The sequence below is a fragment of the Diabrotica virgifera genome, chromosome 7 (genome assembly GCF_917563875.1).
Source record: "Diabrotica virgifera virgifera chromosome 7, PGI_DIABVI_V3a".
NCBI classification, from domain to species: domain Eukaryota; kingdom Metazoa; phylum Arthropoda; class Insecta; order Coleoptera; family Chrysomelidae; genus Diabrotica; species Diabrotica virgifera.
Window position 1 is genome coordinate 45,409,827 of NC_065449.1, and position 26,240 is coordinate 45,436,066.

At 31.9% G+C, this 26,240-nt stretch overlaps 1 protein-coding gene across 2 annotated transcripts in view; it reads right to left on the bottom strand.

Moving 5' to 3' along the window:
- LOC114329216 (heat shock 70 kDa protein 4) overlaps positions 1-26,240 on the bottom strand; it is a 78,762-nt gene that overhangs the window by 13,868 nt on the left and 38,654 nt on the right. Inside the window, exons 6-8 of one of the 2 annotated variants that reach the window (XM_028278252.2) lie at positions 24,829-25,037; positions 17,599-17,779; positions 14,798-15,135 (exon numbers count right to left, since the gene is read on the bottom strand). In XM_028278252.2, the coding sequence (XP_028134053.2) occupies positions 14,798-15,135; positions 17,599-17,779; positions 24,829-25,037 (728 nt within the window). The remainder of the gene's footprint in view (positions 1-14,797; positions 15,136-17,598; positions 17,780-24,828; positions 25,038-26,240) is intronic. The other variant, XM_028278253.2, reaches the window with a different exon arrangement.

The window sequence follows — 26,240 nt, forward strand, 5'->3', positions numbered from 1 at the left end:
ATAAATTGACGGGTTGTTACAATTTCATCACAAAAAAATGTGTCGATATTCGATCTGTTTTGTTTTTGGTGTCACACCCTATAATATATTATATGTTATTATACAGTGAGCACGTAAAAGTTGGAATAAATTCATTATTTCGTAAAACGGCGACTTAAAGAAAAAATCCCGAAAAAGGTCGATTTTTATTTTTAAATTATGATTTTTTGGCATATAAATCATACTAGTGACGTCATCCATCTGGGAGTGATGACATAATCGATTATTTTTGTAAATAAGAATAGGGGTCCTATGATAGCTCATTTGAAAGGTTATTTAACTCTATATTCAGTAATATAAACAGTAAAATAAATATTTATACAAAGTGCTCTAAAAAATTATTTTTTAATTAAATCAATTGAGACAAAAAGAAGAATGTATGTAATTTATTTAATTCGAAATGCATATTACTGTTGTCAAGAAACAGGAAAAAAATGTTTATTTGACAAATCAATATTTTTCTTCGCTTAACCCGGGAGCGCTCACTTCTGTAACGTCGATAGTCGCGTGTGAGATTCTATCTCAAAATACGAATTTAAAACAAATTTTTATTTTGTACTATTTTTATCTACTTTTTATATTGAAAGTGTATATTTCTAACAATTTTATTAAAAAAACCTGTGTTAACGGCCACCTGCTAACATCGGCCACCTGTCCTTATGGTCAGTTTAAACATTTACTTCTTTCATTTTTAGTGGCCGTTACTGACAAATTTTACTGTACAGTAAAACCTGTGTTAACGGCCACCTGCCAACATGGGCCGCCTGTCCTAACGGTCAGTTTAAAAATTTCCCAAACCAATTATATGTAGACTACAAAAACTGGCAATAGCGGCCACCTTTCTATATTGGCCAATAGTTCTTTCATTTTTAGTGGCCGTTACTGAGGTTTTACTGTATTACGAAAAAGGATGAAATGTGAGATTCTATCTAACGGCGCGACTACTCGCGGGTTAAAGCTAATTGGCTCTCCCCAAAGACTCCAAAAATTCCTACGCATTACTACACCCTTCCTCGAGGCACTTACGAAATTTTTTCAAAATTGCAAAATGTTTCATCAAGTTATCGCGAAAAAGGATACAAATTGAGATTATATCTCACCGCGCGACTACTCGCGGGTTAAATTCAATAAAAGCTGCCACAAACCTTCCTCTTGGCAGTTTAAACTCTTGATTTAAGCGAAAAGCAATGTTTATTTTTAAAATAAACATTTTTTTCTATTTTCTGGCAACAGCAACCTGTATTTAGAATTAAATAAATTACATACATTCTTCTTTTTGTCTCAATTGATTTAATTAAAAAATAATTTTTTAGAGCACCTTGTATAAATAATTACATTAATGTTTATATTACTGAATAGAGAATTAAATAACCTTTCAAATGAGCTATCACACGACTCATATTCTCATTTTAAAAAATCATAGATTACGCCATCACTCCCAGATGGATGACGTCACTAGTATGATATATATGCCAAAAAATCATAATTTAAAAATAAAAATTGACCTGTTTCGGAATTTTTTCTTAAAGTCACCGGTTTACGAAATAATGAATTTATTCCAACCTTTACGTGCTCACTGTATATCAAGCTCTTTGAATAGTTATAGAAAAATAATAAACCCATAATACTTATGTCATAACACGTGGTGACAGATATGAACTCCTAAAATTAATTATGCAGGGAAAGATTCAAGGAAGGCGCAGCTTACGATGAGAAACGATGCATGAGATCAATCGATATGTAAACAACGAATACAAAGAAAACATACATAAAACGTGTAAGATACATTAACAGAAAAGACAATAGGTTAGACCAGACAACGATTATTGATATGAAAAAACAATGCAAAAACTACTGAAACATAGTAGGATAAAAAATCAGTTTAATAAACAAACTTCTGTTAAAATTGTGAAAATTATTACAAAAAAACAAATTAATGAACTACTTAAATAACTAATGAATAAAGATTACAGGAATATTTACTTGTACACAAACAGATCTAATACAATAAATGTGTATAGGTAAAACGCGTAGAGAGTGTTAGCAGTACTTTTAGAACGGTTGTTAAGGTATTTTCAGAGGCCAGTTCACGAGGTTGTACTTGTAGCAATAGAAAATAAAAATTAAAACGAACACAAGACAAAAACTAGCCAAAACTCAATATTTTTGCTGAATGGTAAATTCTGTTACCTTAGTAAGAAATTATAGACATGAAATAGTTATACAAAACAACACGACGGTATTTGTTAGGAATAAAGTACACTTCTCGTTTCCTTCACTTCATGAAGTGAAATAGTGTCAACTTGTTAGACCCATTTATGGGTCCTACAGATAATATCATAATTCGTGCAGATCTTAAAAAATGGCATGTATTTACTGTACTTTGAATAAGATAACAAAAGTAAATGAACTACCGGTAGCAAAACTTTTTTCAGTCCGTAAACAGTATACACAATAGGGAACTTGCACATTTTTTTATTAGATAATATTATTCAGTTTTGTTTAAAAATGAGATGTCCAAAATTTCACGCTTCAAAAACTCATAATAACTTAGAAGTACAAGTTTTAAGTCTTCTGTATTTTAAAATAGTTCAAACGACCCGTGACGTCACATAGTTTAACTTTATGGTTATATTTAGGCTTAGACAAGGAAAAAAGAGAGGACGGGTAACACTCATTTAAAACACACGTTGCAAAAGTGAAGCCAGTTTTTGGTTTGTTTGTCACCAGAAACATGGCGGTCACGTCAAAAATAACAATGGGTTGCCAGTGGTGGGTATTCGTTGAAGGTTAAAATTTCATAAAAAATAAAGTAAATCATCATCTAAAATTCGTAATAAAAACATATGTATGTATTGAAACATATGTACGTAATATGAGCAACTTAATAAAACATTTACCGTACACAAATTCTTCATTTTAAATACATTTCATGTTTTTATTTTAAATACTCAATGCATAACAATACCCCAAAGATACGTCGATGATCAAAATCTCTGGTGTCGGTTTGGCTTCACTTTTGGTCATAGGATTACTCGTCCTCTCTCTTTCCTTGTCTAAGATATTTAGGTGTATTATTTTCTTCTTTTTTGTTTATTGGCCTACACCTACTTGGGTATTTGGCCAGCTCATCGTCGCGGAATAAGGGAAAAATATTTATATTCTGATGACATTTATAGTATGTCATTGTAATAATATATATACCAGTTTGTTGAGATTGGAGTTTGATACAGTTTTTGAAGTTGTTCTGAAGCTATTTCCTTGTGGCATTTTTATGATTAACTGTTTATATGGGAAATAAGCCACAATTAAATTGAAAAAATAATATTATTAACGTTTCGACGCCCAAATCGGGTGTCGTTGTCAAAATACAAAATACTATACTACTAAATTAAACAAAAATGTTGTTGCTAAGTAAAATATTCTTCTAATAATTTATTTAATCTGACTCATTTATATTGGCAATTCAGACATATATTATACATTTTAAAGTAGAAGACTTATTTCTTATTTATTTCCCATATAAATAGTTAACAGTTTTTGAAGGAAATGAAAGAAGGTTTACTATGGAAAATAAAAGAAAAGTTGTTTAGTGCCATTTTCTAAAAGTACAAGTTTTCTATGGATTTAAAATAATTCAAATTAATGATCAAACGTATTTTCTACTGACGTTTATAATGTCTAATTTCAAATTATATACACTTGTGTTTACTTTGTTGGTGCAGAATGTAAACATATATAATCATATGACGTCACGACGCTAGCTGCAATAATTTGAATTTAGAATCGTCTTTAGGGGCCAAACGGAACACAAAAACAACTTTTTTATCCTTGATACCTGTTTTAAATTATGTTCTGTTGTGATGTATAACATTTTTTCGAATTTAAAATTTTATGCAAGTTCCCTATTGAGTCAGATGTTGATACTGAATTTGATTAGATTCTATTCATGATTAGCGGGGTCCACACCAAGCACAGCATTTGCAATCCCAAATTATTTAAAAAGCCGCTCGGTCAATGTGTGCTTCCAGACATGACTTACGGAGCCGAAACACTTTCCTTAACGCAGGCCACAGCAACCAAACTCCCAAGGAGAATGCAACAGTCGTTACTTGGACTGACTCATGAGACAGGGTTAGAAACGAGTAAATAAGAAGGACGGGCGTCACAGATGTCATAGAACCCATAATCTGGCTGAAGTAGAACTTTGCGGGCCATGTGGCCAGAATGAATGACGGACGGTGGGCCCAAAAAGAAGCAGAGATAGACTACTTACACGATGGACAGACGACGTTAGAAGAATTGATAGGTTTGGGCTACAGGAAGATCAACTGACTGATAAAATTGGACGAAATTAGATGACCTAGTAAACGAGCATATTAGATTAAGAACCAACACAAGTAAGCCTCGTAGCATTGGAGAAAATTAAATATGCTCCTTCTCAGATGCATCTTTTAGTATGGTATAGTTAGACCCAAACCCAGACATCCAAAGTGAAAGTTATCCTCCAACACCAAATTGTTCTATATGGTCCACATAATTTTCAGAAAAAAGTCACACCATTTTGAGCGTCGGGTTTGGGGGGGGGGAGAGGGGGGAGAAATCTGAAAATTAGTAGTTTTTTACGTTTTTCGTCAATATTTCTAAAACTAAGCGGTTTAGCATGAACAACCCTCTACACCAAATTATTCTACATTAAATTTGAAATAAAAAAGACCCATGCATAACCCTTCTAAAATGAACGGTTCCAAAGTTACGGAGGTAGTATAGTATAATTGGTCCAAAAAAAGGCTTAACCCAGACATCCAAAGTAAAAGTTTTCCTTCAACACCAAATTGTTCTATATGGTCCACATATTGTTCAGTAAAAAGTTACACCATTTTGAGCGTCCGGTTTGGGGGGGGGGGAGAAGTCGGTAAATTAGTAGTTTTTTTACGTTTTTCGTCAATATTTCTAAAACTATGCTTTAGCGTAAAGAATGTTCTATAGAAAAATGTTCTGAATAAAATTTAAAACAAAAAATGTTCTATACATAATTGTTATAAAATCAACGGTTCCAGAGTTACGGAGGGTGAAAAGTGGAGGTTTTCGATACTTTTTATATTAACCGATTTCTCCCCCCTCTCCCGACGCTCAAAATGGTGTGACTTTTTTCTGAACATTATGTGGTCACTTTGGATGTCTGAGTCTTTGGTATAGTTATATCATGAATATTGCCCAAAAAATATAAAAAGTATCGAAAACCTCGACTTTTCACCCTCCGTAACTCTGGAACAGTTGGTTTTATAACAATTATGTATTGAACATTTTTTGTTTTAAATTGCACGTAGAACATTTTTGTATATAACATTGTTTACGCTAAAGCATAGTTTTAGAAATATTGACGAAAAACTTAAAAAAACTACTAATTTACCGGCTTCTCTCCCATCTTCCTCCCAAACCGGACGCTCAAAATGGTGTAACTTTTTACTGAACAATATGTGGACCATATAGAACATTTTGGTGTTGGAGGAAAACTTTTACTTTGGATGTTTGGGTTAGGCCTTTTTTTGGACCAGTTATACTATACTACCTCCGTAACTTTGGAACCATTCATTTTAGAAAGATTATGCATAGGGCCTTTTTTATTTCAAATTTAATGTAGAACAATTTTGTATAGAGGGTTGTTCATGCTAAACCGCATAGTTTTAGAAATATTGGCGAAAAACTTAAAAAACTACGAATTTACCGATTTCTCCCCCTCCCCCCCCCCCCCCCCAAATCCAACGCTCAAAATGGTGTGACTTTTTTCTGGACATTGTGTGGACCATATAGAACAATTTGGTGTTGAAGGATAACTTTCACTTTGGATGTCTGGTTATGCCATCTTTTGGATCAACTATACTATACTATTTCAGTGCGTCACAGTTTTTCGATTTCTTTCTAACGCATTAAGTTGTAAGTGACAGAAAAAAAGGTACGTCCGTGATTAATGTCATTTAAAACATTTATTCTAGTTGTTGATAGATGGCGCTATAATCGAACAAAAAATTATTTATGTACATATTATCTATACGACTATAATCTGTACAATTTATAAAAATATACAAATCAACGAACGTTCCTTTTTATAAATGTAATAAACACAATTGATTTGTTTTTATACCAAATTACGATTACGATTCTGACAACTGTCAGATTTAACTAAAATGTCATGCTATGATTCTCTAAATTCTTAAAATCATATACCTACTACATCATTAATGACACACTGAAAGACTGAAAAGAACTTTAAATTATAGTTGTATAGATAATGTAATAGGTATAATGGGTAAATACCTAAATCTTTTTTTTCCGATTATAGCGCCATCTATGAACAACTGGAATAAAAATATTATAAATGTGTATGTATCACGGACCTACCTTTTTTCTGTGCACTGAAAGATGCCTCTGAGAAGTATATCATAGATTAAAGAACGTGCAGGAACATAGTCTGATTGTTTAAAAAGAAAAAAATTGAAAGAGCAGATAAATCCCAAATTTGGAAGACCAGTAAAATTTAAGAATCATCAGTTTGGTCCTAAGAAAGATTATTTAATATGCACATGATATTCGCGGTTCTTCACTATTTTGTTGTAAAATATGTTGTTCAAATTCAGTTTTAGTCTTGACATCTGATTTTCAACATTTTGATCTGTCTTATAACCTTTAAATCAACTGTGCCACAGAATAACTAACCACGCAGAAGCGAAACTCAGGCCGAAAACGGTAACATAATTTTCATGCTCAAGCGTCATGTAACTGGTGCAACCTCACTTTTGCAACTGACAGTGACAGTTGTTTTTAGTTAAATTTTATATTTATATGTTTTATTTTATATTTTATTTATATTTCATAGTTAAATTTTATATTTCATATTTAATTAATAACTACTTGTCAAAAATATCACATCATTTGGAATGGTCCATTAGTGCACAAGGTTCATTGGTGCATTGGTTCCATTGGTGGAACTGGTACACAAGGTCAAATATTTCGGTCCCAACAAAATCAATGGAAATGACAGTCAGATTCGCTTCTGTGTGGTTAGCTATTCTGTGACTGTGCATACCGTCCAATCGCGACTTTTGTATTTCATCAAATGTCTCTTTCCTTCAATTTACTGTAACCTTCGAAGATCGTCATAATAAGTTCCTTTTTTACCCTAAGTATAAAGGAAGATTTATAAAATGAAGAACAAAGAACAAATTAGTACCATAAATTTTGAAGGTTCTTTTCACAGTTTATTCTATAAAATTGTATACTTCAGTGGTCTATTATCTTATATTAAATAAAATATGTGGTTGGCCAGTCAAAAAAGTACACCCTGTTAATTTGGTAATATTCATTGGATTTCGTGAAAATGTTGAAACAGCCCAAAGAGATAATCTTTTGGCCTAATAGACATATGTCACTTGTCATTCCCCTCCTTTCCAGTACATACCACAATCCCTTAATTTTAAATAGAGAATAGACCATTTGTGGCAGATCATTGAGACAGGCATTTCACTTGAAAATTCAGACATCCATGAATTTTCTTTTCATATTAATTATGTTCTTTTAAAGAGTATCAATTTATTAAAAGTTTTAGAAATTGTCTCTTCTACCACAGAACATGAAAATAGAAACTGCATAAGGAGAACAGCGAAATTATTTAATCAAATTGATCAATAAAAGCAACGACATCACTTTAATAATAATTGATTAAATTGATCAATGAATCACCCATACGCATTAAAACTAGTTAAATAATTTCATGAAACGAGATTAGTAGGTGATAAAAAAGGGAGTGTAAAAAACGTGTTAATACTGAAACAACAGAAGTAGTATCTTAGGTCATGTTAATCTGGAACCTACTTCAAGTACTAGAATAGCTCAAGAATCTGGTTTTATTTGAGAACATAGTTGATTTCATTTTCAAAGATATAATCGAAAATGATAGCATGTAAAGTTTGTTTAGCAGTAAATGGTTGACTTCAATTAGTGCGGTCGTAAATATTATTAAATTTATCTGACTTGGCCCATTGTTAAGACCGGTCCGGAGCGATAAGTAAACGAGGTAGACAGAGTTGGTCTTTTGACAATTAACACTGTCAAATGTAACAAAATTTACAATAATTATGATGACAAAAACAAACAAAAACGGATGTAAAATATATTGCTTTGCCTTATATACCCGAAATTAATGTTTTCAAATCAGTTTTAAAATAAATTAAATCAACATTAAGAAATGAAGATTGACAAATTTTACCAGGAAACATTTAAATTTTACCTGAAACCGGGCCTTTTATACTATTATCGGTTAACCCAGGATGTTTATAGTCGGTACTAATTGAAGTAAACCATTTACTGCTAAACAAACTGTACTCGGAAGATGATTTTCCATCAAGATAGCTCAATGTATGTCGATATATTATTGTCGTAGTCCCTAGGCAATGGTTTGAATGAAAATAATTTATTGAACGCCATGAATATCCCCGATTTAACTAATCTGGACTTGATTTATAATACCTGCTTCATTGGAAGAACTAAGACGATGAATAGGGCATGAAAGCAATTTCGACAGTTTAAACATTTAAATAAATAATTATAGTTGATGAGTTAACTGTTTTGAATTATGATTTATTAATTTAAAATTTAGTTTATTTATTTACGTTGCATTTAATAAAGTTTCCTATTAATGGTGTAAATTTCATTTTAATGCAGTTTTTTACTGAAATAAATTGTGAAACTGATTTAGAATAAAAATTGACGTATTTCATCATTTTCACAAAATCAAATGAATACTTCCAAATATGAGGGTGGACTCTAATTAGTAACCAAGCCTGTAGTGAATAAATTAATTGATAAATTAAATATAGAAACTAAATATCTAAAAAAAGGGGTAATAAATGTGTTCTCGGTGAACACAACAATAAATTCTTAATCTATCTATAACTCTTACCAAGATTCAGCGTCGTCCAGGCTAGACTTTACAAGAAATATTTTAATCGAATATTTCAGCAATACTTCTACGTTACAAAAAAGCAGAACCAATAAAAACAAAACAATATAATCAAAATGTGATAAATGGACCTCAAATAATATTTTTGAAGCTGCTTTACCTCTAAGAAGATTATAGGAAGTGAAAGTGTATATCTTGAGTATTATAACCGGAAAATCACAATCACTATTTTTCAAAATTTTTGAGCAACACGAAATATGTTAAAGTAGAAGTAGATGAGCTCTTAGATATTATTAATAGTGACGAGGAAATCGAACCTCATAGTAAGTACTGACGACGACGATAAATGTTTTAAAACACATATTGAATTTATAAATATACGTTTAAATATGATAAATGACACCGCACACATATTATGGAAAATATAAAGTCACTCAAATGAAATAAAATTTACATGAATAGATTGGCCTCGAAATGACAATCATTTCATATCCTTGCGCCAACTCTGAATTTTAATTAAACATCGTAAATTGTAATAAAAGTTTATCGAAATCAAATTTTTGAAGTCTATAAAACTGTCATTCATAAATACTATTAGTGTAGTGGCCATTGAAAAGAGCTTACCCAGTGTGAGCTAATCGGATTAGAAACTATATATTTTTGTACGCCTGGCCAAATTATACCTACTTTATTATCTATATCTATAAGCCTCTGCCTTAGATTTACGAAGTGGCGATTCCGAATATCTTTTCTCTCTCTTTGACTCATTTAAATTCGATTTTAGATTTATTTACCAATTTACGCCGTTATCATTCAAAATTCAGAGTTGACGCAATGATATGAAATTATTGTAATTTCGTAATTAACTATTTTTAATGGGAAATAAGCCATAATTTTACTAAAAAAATGATTTTATTACCATTTCGACGCCTTATTTTTATAATTAACGTTTAATTATAAAAATGCCACAAGGAAATAGCTTCAGAACAACATTGTAATTTCGAGACCAATCTATTCAAGTAAATTTTATTTCATTTGAATGACATTATATTTTCCATATGTGTGGGGTTTCTTTGGGTTTAAAACAGAAAAAATAATTAAAATCACAATAATAAAGTATTAAACAGGTATTAATGATTAGTTGCATTATTAATCTGCAAAAATGTATACAAATTCATTGCTTACCATGAATTTATTGAAGAGATAAGGATTTATTAACACAGTTGAGTATTTATGTTGCTCATAAATTTTAAAAAAGAATGGAAATTGTGAATAACGGTCAAAATTGTTAACAGAGTTAGCACAGGAGATAAAATGGCAAAAAGAGAAAATATTCAGCAATTGCATATGATGCGATAGAGGGAGCAGATGGAAGTAGACATAAAATGTAGTGTGAGGTAGAAATATGGGAAAGAAAATAAAATATTGGAAAAAGATAGAGGGAATCACCGAAATTTGTAATCAGAAAACTAATAATGGACTATTCCCTGATTATAAAGAAAATCTGCGAGTGAAACTAGCTACAGCTTGCATAGTAATATCATACAGCTTGATTGTATGGATGTTTAATCTACGGGCCCTAACAACTAAATGTTTGGACAAACGAAAATTGATCGAAAACGATAATCATCTTCATAACCTTGCTTATAGCATTCATTATAACGTTAAGGATGAATGGCCATTAAAACATTATAGATTCATATAACATTAAGGTCTGGACTGTTCGAAGACCATCAAAAGACTTTGATGCATCTCCAAACAATTTTTTATTTCCTTTTGGCCATATAACATGTAGCATCGTCCTGCTGGAATATAAAATTCAAGTTCGGGTCGAGATCGTTAGCACTTGATACAGCACTATTTTTCAAAATGTTTTAATACTTTGCTGCGTTAATTGTGCTTTCCACCATCTCTTCCTAGACCCGCTGATGACATGCACCCCCAAATCATAATTCCTTTGGGAAACTTTACACTTCTTTTGAAGCAATCTTTATGGAATGCTTTATTTTTACTTTTGATAACCCGTTTTCGAAAGTCCCTCGCACACATCAAATTTCGTTTCGTCACTGAATATGCCTCTGGACCAGTCATCAACGGTCTATGAAATCTTCGACCTTGCCCAATTGAAGCGATTTGCTTTTTGCTTCTCTGTTAGAAGAGGTTTCAATAAAACGGTAGCAATAAAACATTATGATTCAACTTTTGTTGTTTTGTGTATCCAGTTCCTACAGCATTTCTTGATAACTTGTTTCTGCTTTCCATTGTGCTGTGATAGCTCGTAAAGTGTTGCGACGGCCCAATTTGCAAATTTTCACTAGTAATCGTCGATCTTTATCAGACAAAATTCCCTGTCTAGCTGAACTTTTACCTTTAGGTTGAACACTTCCACTCTCAAGATAATGCTTAAGTCCGCAACTATAGACTAGTTCTAATTCTTCAGCAATTTTCCATATTCTTTACCCTGATATGTTTTAATTATCAATTGACGAAATTTAGTGTGTGCTCACTTCCTTTAGCTATTTTTGAATAAATATTTTATCAGAACTTTTCACTAGTGGTTTGTTACAAGTAGCTGCCAAGAAACTGATGACTAATGAAGGTACCTATGATAGACTTTAATGTATTGTTGATCTCGTTCTTTAATTCACTAAGCAAAGTTATGGAGATGAACGTTTTCAATAAATTTTCGTTTGTCCAAACATTTAGTTGTTAAGGCTCGTATTATTGTTACTGGTCCCTGATTCTAATTCAAATTTTGACTGAAAACAAGTCGCAATCAATATGGCGACGTTGAAATGCGACTGTGCGGGCCTTGTGGATTTTAGTTGAACTAACGACTTATCGAAATTAATAACGACTCCAAAAAAGTGGTTGATATTATAATTTCGAGTCGAAATTATTGTAACACGGACACGAATGAATGGCCGAAAGTGGGGTTAGGTTTAGTTTAGGAGATGTGTTTTGTTTGTTTTTTGCAAGGAAAACTAAAGCAAAAGGTATTAATATGGCTGGGCTTTATGGAAATTTGCTGGTTTTGTAGGAATTAGACAGACTAGTATTACATTAGAAATAAAATAATTGAGAATGTTCGTGAATTATCAACTCCATGAAAGATGTAAGGTAACAATCCAAGAAAATTAGTATAGAACAAGGAATATTATGTACCATCTATTTTATTACTGGACATGTTGAAATCAAATCTTAAGATTTCATATATTAGTAATATAGCTATGCAAAATCCGCAAAAAGTGTGCTATAGTCGGTTCGCTAAACAGACACAACTAGCTAGTGATTTTAGCAAGTAATTTTGCCAATTTCGTAAATTGGCAAAAACATAATTATTAAATAGTTAATAATTACTAAATAGTTAGTAATTTTGCCAATTTTGGCAAAATTGGCAAAAACAAAAAAATTACAGACTAAAATCACTACCCAGTTGTGTCTGAGTTTAGCGAACGGACTATATTTGGTTTATAAACAAATTAGGGCTCCGAAATCTTTTTTTCAATTATTGCTCTGTAACTCAGAAGATTTTACCGTTAAACCAAAAAAACTCACTGTAATTTAACTCTGCACATAGACATTTTTTTTCGATTTCCTTCGGCGGAAATTTTCCTCTGAAAATTCGGGTTTCCAAACAAAATCTTTAATTTTCAACTAAAATTTTAGGGAAGTAATCATTTATCAATAATTAAATAACTTGGTGACATAAATCTTTTTGAAGTTATACTTCTTTACGATCGAGGGTGAAATTTTATAATTCCCTGGCGCATGCGCAGACAGACAGTATGTAGTTCGTTGCTAATCTTTCAAATTATGTATGTATCCGCGCAAATAAGTCATTAAGAGAATATATTAGTGTTCTTAATAAATGTATTATTTATTATAATTTTTGTGTCGTTGGATTTGTCTTCCTCGGGCGTAAGATAATAAACTCTATTTTTATACTTCACTTTGATCTATTTGTCACCGTGATGTGTAATTATATCCGACACGTCAATAGCACGGGGCTTGATAGCTCGGTTGGTATAGCATTGGACCAGAGATCGAGAGATCGCGGGTTCAAATCCCGGACGATTCATATTCATTTAAGTTTTGGTTAATTTTTGGTAATTTTTGTTAATTTTTGGTACTGTAACTGTTAAGTATATTTATTTCGTTGAAATTATATAATAGAAGTATAACTTCTTACGTGCGTACAAAGTACACACACATTCTTTTTTGTTATAGAGTGTCTTGAAGATATGAAAATTTGTATGTACAAAGAGGACCGGAATATAACGGTAATGGTTCAAATATTGAAATCCTGTTGTTTATAACTCTGTCGCAAATGCCGGTCAAATTTGACTGGTTATACCTGGAACCACTCAATTTGATTTGTTTTTTCTTCGAAGAAGAAGCCGTGCCCTTTTCAACAGCGTTAACTTAATTTAATTTAATCTGATACTTTCTGAGGGGTTCCATTTGTTTATAAGCCTGAGACCACTCAAATAGTCCAATTTCAATTCTGTAAAGTACGTTGAATAGGTATATGTAGTGCTTTTTTTATACGAAAATCATAGTTATTCTGGTGTATCATAATTTTTCGGGTTATTATTTCGACCGAAATTTTTTAATTAACATTTTAATTATTGCTAAACTATTGGTTAGATTGTCGCCGGCCTCCTGATATATAATCTACTATAAAAAATCTTTCATGTCACCAATTTATTTAATTATTGTTAAATAATTACTTTCCTAAAATTTTAATTGAAAATTGCAGATTTTTGTGGGAAAACTCGGATATTCCGAGTAAAATTTGAGTGTTTTTGGTTTAAAGGAAAAATCGTAGGAGTTACAGAGCGCTAATTAAAAAAAGAAGATTTAGGAGTGCTAATTTGTTTATAAATAAAATAACACACTTTCTGCAGACTTGTCATACCCCATATTACTAATATATTCAATCTTAAGATTCAATTTTAGCAATCAAATAGCTGGTAAATAACTTCTCCCAAAATGACACTTTTTGGATAATTTGCCCAGACTATCAACAAACGTTGCGGTGGTTGCATAGCCAATAAATTCAATAAACAGGAGGCCCAACCCAAATTCTGAGCAGTGTCAAAATGATAACGTTAATATCCCCAGTTGGAACTAATATCGAAATGAATAAGAATCGCTATAAATTGTGACTGTCGTGGCGGACTCGAAATTAAATTGCGGCATCGAAATTAATTAGAATCAGGCTCTTGATCTAAAAAATACTTTAAATTAGTTTGACCTTTTCGCAAGCTACGAAGCTATTCATGTGTCAGGAAACTACTGCATGTATTGTTTACACATGAAACCATAAAACTAATTTTATGCCACTCATTTCATAATATAAATGGCCTTAACTATATTAATGAACATCTAGTTGGGTATATTTTTGATTTTAAAATGTATAGCTCCTGCGAGTGAAAACAGTGCAAACTAGATAGACAAATGAATCAAAATTCTCTTAATATAAACATGGTATTCTTTTAATGAATACTTCTCCTAGGGGCATGATAAATGTTGATGAGTTTATAGATATTTTAAAATTGTATGTAAAATCGAATTATATTATTGCATTGCTTTTGCTATTTGCTAACCAATCAAAGAAAAAAATTAACAAAAATCCTGCATTGCAAAACATAAGAACTACGGTAAAACAGCATCATAAAAATACTTTTCAAGGTCCAAATAATTGTGAATGTAAGTAAAAGAACAAAAAGTGAACAGTGGAACGAAAAACGAAAAAGGATTGCCGGGCCAGCGTCGCCGGGACAATATGCGTACCCCGCTGAACCAGGCAGATATTTTCTTCGTCCAGCTGGTGCCGGAGCCTACCTCAGGAACAGCACCTTCTCCACTGTTGGCTCCTGTTCCTTCGTTTGTCGTTTCCATCGATTCGCCGCTCTCGTTAGTCTGCACACCGCCATTCTGTTGGTCGTTACTGTTCACCTGTGCCTCCTTCTGTTGTTCTTCCGGACTTTCTGGTTCAACTGACTCTTTTGCTTCGTACAAACTAGCACTCGATATCGACATGATTCCATGGAGGTTTACACGGACCTTGACTTTCACTTTCTGCGGCTTTCCTTCAGAGTTAGGTTTTATGTCTTTTATAACCCAGGTACCTAAAATTTTATAAAAGAAAATGTTGAATTTATAACACATTTTAAGGAGTTGATATTAAAGAAAAAGTCCGTCAGTGATTGTATTCAATTATTATTTTGATGACAGCATTCATTTTCTTGGGTAGACTCACTACATGAGTCAATAGTCAATTTTGAAAAGCCAAATATATGGCGTAGAAGCACAATAAACCTCCAATTTTTGAATCGGTATTGATAATTATTGGTATGATGTCATTTCAGCATCCTTGTTGCGTCAAACACTGCGACTAATACAAATTCAAACACGGGACACCAACGAATGTCTCCTGCTTATTTCCCACTTCACCACCCTTTTAACCAACCTTCCACTCGACCTAACGCCCGATTTCATAATTAAGTTAAAGGAGTGCCTTTAACCATAGTCTTTTTGTACTAGTACACTTTGGAAGACCAAAAATAATAATTTTTTTCAAGAATTTTTTTCTCAGAACCTTTATTAAAAATGAACATAAAATTTTTTACATATTAATATCTAACTCTTTAAAGAGTACAAAAAATCTTTTTTCATTTATGCACGTACACTAATATTGTAGAGGGCGCAAAAGTCGAGGCCTCGAAAAATAATGGCGGACAGTTAATCTCAGGATTGGGATATCTGAAACAAAAAAATCGTACTGCATTTGAAAAAGGAAGGTTTCTTACGTGACAATTTACCACAATTTGAATAAAAAATAAAAAATTAATATTTTTTAACCATGAAAAACTGAAGAAAAACGGGCGATTTTTTCACAAATTTTTTTCAAATTTCCGTAAAATCTTGTCTTTGAGGAATTTTTCACTAACAGTGGTAAATTGTTACGTGAGAAACCTTCCTTTTTAAAATGCCGTACGATTTTTTTGTTTCAGAGATCCCAATCCCGAGATTAACTTCCGCCATCGGAACTACTTTTTTTCGAGGCCTCGACTTTGGCGCCCTCTACAATATTAGTGTACGTGCATAAATGAAAAAAGATATATTTTTTGTATTCTCTAAGAGTTAGATATTAATGTGTAAAAAGTTTTATCTTCATTTTTAATAAAGGTTCTGAGAAAACAAATCTTGAAAAAATGCTTATTTTTGGTCTTCTAAAGTGTACTAGTACCTTAAATTTAAAGTTGCCTTTAACCATAGCGTTTTTAAATTTAAAGTTGCCTTTATCCACAGCCTTTTTAAGGTTAAAGGCCACTTTAAATTTGGTCTCCTTTAACTTTAGAGGTCTATTGTGGTCCATTCCTGGGTTAAAGTTGTCCTTTCAGCCCAGTCTTTTTAAGAAAGTCTATTATGACCTTTGGTGACCTTCTACGAAGTCTTAGGGCCTGAGTTGATAATGTTCAAATATATTAGTTAGCCTTATCCTGTCGAACCTTAGGCAGCTGTACAGAAATTGTTCTGCTGTCTCGTCTTCATACTGACAAAATGTCAGTCTGTGTTCTGTTAGTATAGTTCATACCAAACCCTTCTTTCAGTGCGTCATAGATTATCGAATTCTCTCTAACGCAATAAGTTGGAAGTGGCAGAAAAACGTACCTCCGTGATTATTATACATAGAACTCAGAAAATTATGTATTCGTTGACGGCTATTTGCATATTAAAATGACATACTTATAGATACATAACTCGTTGGCGACTACAATACTCTAAAAATAGATAACCAACCAATGATGCGAATAAAGATAATTTGACTCAAAAGTAATCGATCGTGACAGTACTTTCACAATGTCAACGAGTAAAATGACAACTGTAATTCTAGGTTAGTATTTTTCAATGACGTAAATATAAATATTTTATGTCATTGGTATATTCGGAGATTGTATATTAAAATTTTACTTTATATTTATTTATTTTTTCATTAAAATATTTTAAATATTAATATTCAGGCAAATATTTGTATAAATATTGATATTTATCTAAATATAAACATTCTGACAACTGTCGCGATTTAAATAAAATGTCGTGCAGTGATTAGTGACATTCTTAAAATCTTATACGACATCAAAATTCATAACGCACTCAAAGAAGGGTTTGGTATGAACTTTAGAACTATGATAAATCGCATATCATTCCTATTCATATCTAGTAGATCTTTGGATATCTCGATGAGATATGAACCTACTCGAAGGTTCATATACAAAAGCGTTTAATTGTTTAAGACTCATTTGTTCATATTAGTGGTTACATTTCATCCTTTTCACCTGTTCTGCTTCTTGGCGTCTTATGATCCTTCTGTATGCTCCTATCATCGCCTCCTTCACCATCCGTATATGTAATGGAGGAAAGTCATGCATGACCTCTATGAAGGTGGTTGGGGTAATGGAATTTGCCAGATCGACAGACGTAAAATATGTATTGTGAAAAGAAAGATGCTTAAATATATTCCATGCAAATGTCATTGCCAAATAATTCTAAAATAAAATGATTTTTTATTGTACCAGAATTTTTCTTACCTATATCATGATCGGGATACGGGATGTTGCCACTGTATTTTGCTCTGATGGTGAATGGTTCCTGTCTATAGAATGTCAACATTCTCGAGAATGGAACCGGATGGTTAAGTGGGAATGCTTCTATCTCCCCAGCAGATTCTCCTCCTGGACTTGCATCCCATGCTACAGAGATCGGGTACGCCTAAAAGCATAAATTTTTATGAAAAATTAAGTTTGGTTAATAATATAAAAAGATGACTAAGAAAAAATCATAAGGTATAAATACCAGAGAATACATTTTCATCTATAGTGGAGTAGCAGAAGAAGAATGAGCACAGAAATATGACAATATCTACAATGAATGCAAGAATAATGAAGATCCTCAAGTGTAACGGGGAGAAGACTAGCATTTATAATATATTGACAGTGTAAAGTCTAAAGGGCGTAACGCTCAAATTATAAAATTTACAAAAAAAATTGATTAGTTGAACTGTGTGCCATGTTTTAACATACAGCTGTATATTCTTTTGTAGGATATACGATTTTTGGCCAGGACAGTGACTGTATTTCTGCTGTCCTTCATAAAAAAATAAATTCTCAATTTTCAGTTCTTGAGGGTTACACCTTTACACCATACATATGTTCCCAAAAACTATCAAACATATCAAATACAAGGAGACTTGAATCATATTGAAGAAATACAAAATTCATTAATTCAAATAATGAGTTCAATGTGCATTAGATGATGATCTCGTCAAAGCCAAACTATATTTTTATCACATCAAAAAGAATGAAAAGCAAGAAAACGAACACGGAGAAAGTGCTGATATAAAAGATATTGAAATAGTTAAATGGTCTGGTATGGTCAAATAAAAAGAATGGACGATGCCAGACTGCCAAAACATTTTAAAATGTATCCCAAAAGAAAGAAGGAAGAGAGGAAGGCTGAAACAATTCTGGCTAGGCGGCATTCAGAAGGCAATGTCGGAAAGGAACCTTCACCCTGGCGAATGGAATGACTGACGAAGCTGGAAAATAGGAACCGGAAAATGCTATAAAATGTCGGTCTAGAAGTCTAGACAGTCCAGTTGGCAGAGGCGCAGTCGATCGACAAATTCAATAGAATCTACAACTTGGTCTGGAATAACTGGCGTCTGATCAGCCTATGGAGGAGCGGTACGGCAAGGGATAAGGGCTTGCGGCTTGGTGATACTCCTCCATAGATCCCTATCGAAGGGCGTTGACGCCTAAGAACGGTGTATACACTGTGTCCGTAAAGTATGGAACAAATTCTTTTTTAGCTAAACACAGCATTTTAAGAAATAATCCTGAAACACGTCGATTTTTGATTTTAATTTACCGTATTTTAAAATAATATTCTAATATACAGGGTGAATTACTTTCGAGTAATGACGTCACCGTCATTTTTTTTTAAATGGAACACCCCCATTTTGTCTCAATTTTCGGATTACTCTAGCTGAGCTGATTCCAAAAATGTATCACATGTTGATTCAAATTGGTACAGGGTGGACAAAAATACAAAGTGTGTGTTCTCAAAGTAACGCGTTAGTTACATTAACAATATTATCAAAAATACTTATTGTATTTTTGATTTTTTATTTACTTTTGATTTTAATTAATTTTTGATATTGTTTAATTTAATATTTTAATTTAATATCAAAAATTAATTAAAATTTAATAATATGAGCACACACAAAACTATTGTATTTTTGTCCACCCTGTACCTTGAATCAACATGTGATACATTTTTGGAATCAGCTCAGCTAGAGTAATCCGAAAATTAAGACAAAATGGGGGTGTTCCATTTAAAAAAAAATGACGGTGATGTCATTACTCGAAAGTAATTCACCCTGTATATTAGAATATTATTTTAAAATACGGTAAATTAAAATCAAAAATCGACGTGTTCCAGGATTATTTCTTAACATGCTCTGTTTAGCTAAAAAAGAATTTGTTCCATACTTTACAGACACAGTGTATACAGTGCAGTTAAATAAGTGTTACGCCCCCGTTAACTTGTTTATCTTAAGAATATAAGCAAAACGCTCGGACAGGACGATTTTTAAACTAACCATAGTATATTATAGCATCGACGTTTCGAACTTTACGCGATCCCTCTTCAGGTGACATCCATAACTTTGATTTTTTTAAATGGGAAAGTACATCATGTGACACCTCATTTAAAAGCTCTTAAAATACTGATTACAAAAATGTATAATACTTTAATCCTTTTCAAGGGCGTAGGCGCAAAATTTCGTTCGAATTATTTTTAAATGCATTTATTTTTTTAGAATCCTGAGAAAACTAATAAATATTTTTGAAAAATTTAAACGCAGAATGAAAGATTACATTATTACCGAGAGCTGAATCCCTTAAAATAAACTTTCTTTTGAATGATATATTTGAAATTAAAAATCAGACTAACTTTTCTCTTTTTTTTTTTCACCCCTGTAACTTATAAACATTATAGAAGTTCTTAGGGACTCTCGACCCTCGATAATACTGTATTATTTCATTATCCGATTAAATTTTAAAAAAATACTTATAGTTTTCTCAGGATTCGAAAAAAATTAATGCATTTAAAAATAATTTGACCGAAACTTTATGCCTACGTTCTCAAATAGGATTAAACTATTATACATTTTTGTAATCAGTATTTCAAAAGCTTTTAAATGAGGTGTCACATGATGTACTTTCCCATTTAAAAAAATCAAAGTTATGTCTGTCACCTGAAGAGGGATCGCGTAAAGTTCGAAACGTTGATGCTATAATATACTATGATGAGTTTAAAAATCGACCTGCCCGAGCGTTTTACTTATATTCTTAAAATAAACAAGTTACCAAGGGGGGGGTGGGGGGAGGGGGGTAACACTTATTCCACCGCACTGTATACATATATATATCGCCGGGTGAGAACAATAGTGACGAAACTTCAAAATGAACATTTAGAGATAATCGTATTTGAAGTTTTGATGAAACTGCTAAACAGTATAACTGACTTATAGATAATCATTTTGCAAAATTTTTCTAATAATGTGCTTTCTAGATATGTAAACCAATTAGTAGAAGTAATTTTATTTGAAGAAAGGATGGATATTGTATTTATTTTTGATTTTTTTTCTACGTTACGCCATTATTGCATTATCGAAGATGTTTAATTTGATGTTTCGCCACTATACTTTAATACTACTATACTACAACAGTTTAGTTTCTGTTTTAAATAATTAAAAAATTTACTTTTAAAAATAAATTAAACGCATCAAATAAAATATTTTATTGTACACACCAGTTATGCGCAAAATGAAACTAAAATACAATAGAAAAATAACAAAATAAGATCTTAAGTAATATTATGAAAACGATAAACATGATAAAAGATAAAAAGTAAGCAAAAGAACTATGAATAGTAAAATTAAATTCATCATTTCACTCACGTATGTTTCGTATTTCAAACTACTAAAGAAATGATTGTGGGTAGAAGGAATTGATTTATTTTTTATGACTTCTTTTTAGAAATGAATATTGGTTCTCAATAGTGTGGAATTAAACAATACTGATCCAAAGTGGATAGACGCTTTCTTGATTTGCTATTTCTAAGTACCTAAGAACGATTGAAACTGAGTTTCTCTGTAAGAAGTTTTATAAAAAAAAACACAAAAGCAAAAAACGACCACACAGACCAAAGTGCTGATTCGCCACTATTGCACATTGTACTACTATCTTTAATAAAATATCTATATTTCAAATACATGTAGGCACGGCGTAATTACAGATTCGCCAGTATTGATATAAAGTTTGGTGTGCTTTCGTCGTTAATGCATCAAAATATTTGACAAATTCACAATACCATAAAGACTTGTAGGCGCCCTCTAGTAATAAGGAAATTAAATAATTGTTAGCCGATATTGCACATAAAAGAGGGCATATTTAGATGTCGATTGATGGACTTAACTCAAAAACGTTAATTTTCGAGTTTCGCCACTATTGTTCTCACTAGGCGATATAATGCTATAAAAACCGGGATTACAGTAATAAATACAACTAATCTAGTCTCCGTTAACACAGTACAAGAATATCATATTAGAAAAGAGAAGATGAAAAACACAGGAAAAATGCAGTAAATATACAAATCACATTAAAGAAGTGATACACATTCTTGCAAGCAAAGCATTAAGATAATTAGATACTGGAAAGAGCACAAGTAAGAATATATTACGGGCACAATAATAATAAGAGTGGTATAGGAAAAACGAATAAAGCATATTCAGCAACACATAAGGATAAAAAATAGAGATGAGTACATATGGGAAACACATTTTGTGCACTAAAAAGAACACTTTATGCTAAACAGTTCTTAGCTGCTGGTGTTTGGCTTATGTGTAGTAGGTACTATATTCTTTTATAATTAACTAGTTTTGATGGAAAATGATCCACAATTTTACTAAAAAAATAATTTTATTAACGTTTCGACGTCCAAATCGGATGCCGTTGTCAAAATAATGGCATCCGATTTGGACGTCAAAACGTTAATAAAATCATTTTTTTTAGTAAAATTGTGGATCATTTCCCATCAAAACTAGTTAATTATAAAAATGCCACAAGAAAATAGCTTCAGAACAACTATATTCTTTATTTAATTACTTTACCTCGTATGTTTACTGAGAAAACATCATGCTAAAAACCATAAAATACACTCACGTGCAAAAAAATCGATCCACTTAAAAATTTGGTCATTTTGACGTCTCGAATTTCCTAAACCTGTTTTCCGATTTTAGTGATTTTTGAAGTTATACTTCTTTACCGGCGATATGAGGGTGAATTTTTATATGTTAAATCCTATGATCCCGGCGCATGCGCATTATAACTTTGTTCTGATTGGATGTTCAAATGACATGTCAAAAATTATTCAATATGGCGGCTGTGGCACAGCTGTAGTTAGATTATTTATGGTTGTTGCGTTTTAAAATTTGTGTGAAAAGAAACAACAAACAAAAGTTAATTAATAGTTATACTGCCTTTTTAAATAGTTTTCATATACCTATATTTTTGGACTTTTGGACTATTTTGGAGAAGGAAAACTCATTCTAATTTGGTAAGTAGTTTTTATTATAATCATATTGTAATTATACATTTGGATTAGGTTGAAATACAGTAGAGCGTCGATTATCCGAACTAATTGGGGGACATAGGTGTTCGGAAAACCGATTTGTTCGGATAATCGAACTACAATATATTGATACATATTTATAGTCATACTTATTTATCCACAAGTGAATAAAAGCCATATTTATATACCTACATATTTATTTATATCTTGATGATGACAACTAGCAACTAAACAAAAAAGTGCAGTCTTTGCAACAACATAATTATTTTTGGATACAATATTGAAGAAAATTGAAGATATTTTAAGCGACAATTACTAACGCTTGCTCGGTATTCGAGTGCGGGACGCGGGAGTCGATAGTTCGAATAAGCGGTCGTTCGGTTGATAGACGTTCGGATAATCGACGCTCTACTGTACATTTATTTTCTCAAGAATGGGGATTTTAGAGAGAAAACCCAAATTAGGTCCGATTTTTATTTTTAAATTATGATTTACATACTTAATTTGATTACCAACAAAAGTTCTACCAATCTTCATCTAATATATTGTTTTCTTACTGTTTTGTTATATTTTTATATTTTCTTGAATCAAAGCGCCACGAAATTCACGGGTTCGATTCCCGATGCCAGTTTTTATTTTTTTATGCATTTTATGATTGTAAGTATATTTGTTATACAATTTTTTTTTTCAGAAAATGCGTATTTAAAATTTTTGCCAACAATTATTATCGTTCAGAAATCACTTTTTCTTTGTGGCATTTTTCAATGTGTTTGTGTGCGTTTTATTCTTTTATTTTTTAAATTTTTAGTATTGTCTTAAAAATCACATAATATGTAGTAGAAGTATAACTTCTTACGTGCGTACAAAGTACACACACATTCTTTTTTTAACCATGTTATAGCCCTACTCATTAGCAATATCGCTGTAATAATGTTGTTGCTAGACAGGTAAACTGTCGTTGTATACCGCGTGTACGAATCAAACTGTGTTTTTTCTCAAAGTTCGCATCACCCTGTGGATTATTCTAGCATTTACAAAATAAGTACTGAAATTAAATCCCAACTATAGCCTCAGATTTTTTTAACATTCTGTTTTTAGATTCATTCGCTTATTTTGGATAATAAAAAAGTTGGGTACTTTAACAACTGGCCATGTTCGTCATCAGTACAGGGTGTTTCTAAATAAGTGTGACAAACTTTAAGGGGTAATTTTACATGACAAAATAATGACAGTTTGCTTTATAATCATATGTCCGCAAACGCTTCGTTTCCGAGATACGGGATATTCAATTTTTGTTTACAAACTGACAATTAATTTTTTGCTTTCAAACCAGTTGAGATATGCAAGTCAAATTTGGTGGGTTTTAAGACGTAGTTATTGCACATCGTTTGACATACAATTAAGAATTTAATATTCACCATTGGCGCGCAAACGGGTATTATGACCGACCATATTACCTGTATGCACGCCAATGGTGAATATAAAATTCTTAGTTGTGTGTGAAAAAATGGGCAATAACTATGTTTTAAAACCCACTAAATTTGATTTGCATATCTCAACTGGTTTTAAAGCAATAAATAAATCGTCAGTTTGTAAAAACAAATTGAACATCCCGTATCTCGGAAACGAAACATTTGTGGACATACGTTGATGATGCAAATGATATTATTTTTTCATGCATAATTACCCCTTAAAGTTGGTCGCACTTATTTAGAAACACCGTGTATTGATGAAGAACATGTCTAGTTGTTAAAGTACCTAACTTTTTTATTATCCAACATAAGCGAATGAATCTAAAAACAGAATGTTAAGAAAACCTGAGGCTACAGTTGGGTGTTAATTTCAGTATTTTATAGATGCTAGAATAGTCCACAGGGTGATGCGAACTTTAAGAAAAAAACACAGTTTGATTCGTACACCCGGTATAAAATGACAGTTTACCTGTCTAGCAACAATATTATTACAGCGATATTGCTAATGAATAGGGCTATAACATGGTAAAAAAATCACTTAAATCGGACAACAGGTTTAGGATATTCGAGACATCAAAATGACCAAATTTTTAAGTGGATCGATTTTATTACACGCGAGTGTAAATACGAACTTTCCTGTTTCACACTTACCTGTACATCTGTAACGCTAAAATCCCGAACTCTTATAGCAGGAGATAGCATCGCACACTGTAGAGCACAACCACGGCTCACAGCTTCATCTTGATTTAATGTAGTACTTGGTACTTTGTGGAATACTTTCTCTATTAATTGTTTAATAGCAGGTACTCTGCTAGATCCGCCCACTATTTCTACAGCGTAAATGTCATCCAATGACAATCCTACAACAAAGAGAAGGTGCTAGCTACATTTTCATAAAAACTAAAATTAGGTATTTTTTAATCTTGTGGTGTCTAGTGGAATTTTAGCAAGTCAAAGCTACGTCGATTACCGCTGGTCCCTGAACTACCCGCTGCACATTAGAAATATTATCCACACAAAAGTTTTATAAACTTAAAGTATGTGCTAGATTTAATGCGAATAAACCACAATTTTGATTGAAAAACTCGGAATACCAATTAAAAAAATTTGAGTTTTCATCTGCAGTGGAAATTTAAATGTCAAATAACGATTTTTTAATGAAAATTGAGGTTTATTCCAATTAAGTAGAGTACAGAACATAATACAGATATGATACACGAAAATAGTTTCAGAATCAATAAATTTGTCGTGTGGGTTTATACAGGGTGTAACAAAAATACAGGTCATAAATTAAATCACATATTCTGGGACCAAAAATAGTTCGAATGAACCTAACTTACCTTAGTACAAATATGCATATAAAAAAAGTTATAGCCCTTTAAAATTACAAAATGAAAATCGATTTTTTCGAATATATCGAAAACTATTACAGATTTTTTATTGAAAATGGATATGTGGCATTCTTATGGCAGGAGCATGTTAAAAAAAAATTATAGTGAAATTTGTGCTCCCCATAAAAATTTTATGGGGGTTTTGTTCCCTTAAACACCCCCCCCCCAAACTTTTCTGTACGTTCCAATTAAATTATTATTGTGGTATCATTAGTTAAATTCAATATTTTTAAAACTTTTTTGGCTCCTAGTATTTTTTAGATAAGGCAGTTTTTATCGAGTTGCGGCTTCTTTTTTAATATGTTTACATAAAAATTTTATGGGGGATTTGTTCCTTTAAACCCCCCAAATGTTTGTGTACTTTCCAATTAAACTATTACTGCGATACATTAGTTAAAAAAAAAACGTTTTTAAAACTTTTTTGCCTCTTTGTATTTTTTCGAGAAGGCTACTTTTATCGAGATATGGCTTCTTTTTTAATACGGTTCAAAATATAGCTAAAAATGTAAATCATACATAAATTTTCATATTATTACCAAGTCTCCATAATCGTACTTAACCATATACAAATATGTGGTGGATTTGACAAATATTCAAAATATCTCGATAAAGACTGACTTTTCGAAAAAGTACTAAGAGCCAAAAAAGTTTTAAAAATATTGTGTTTAAGTA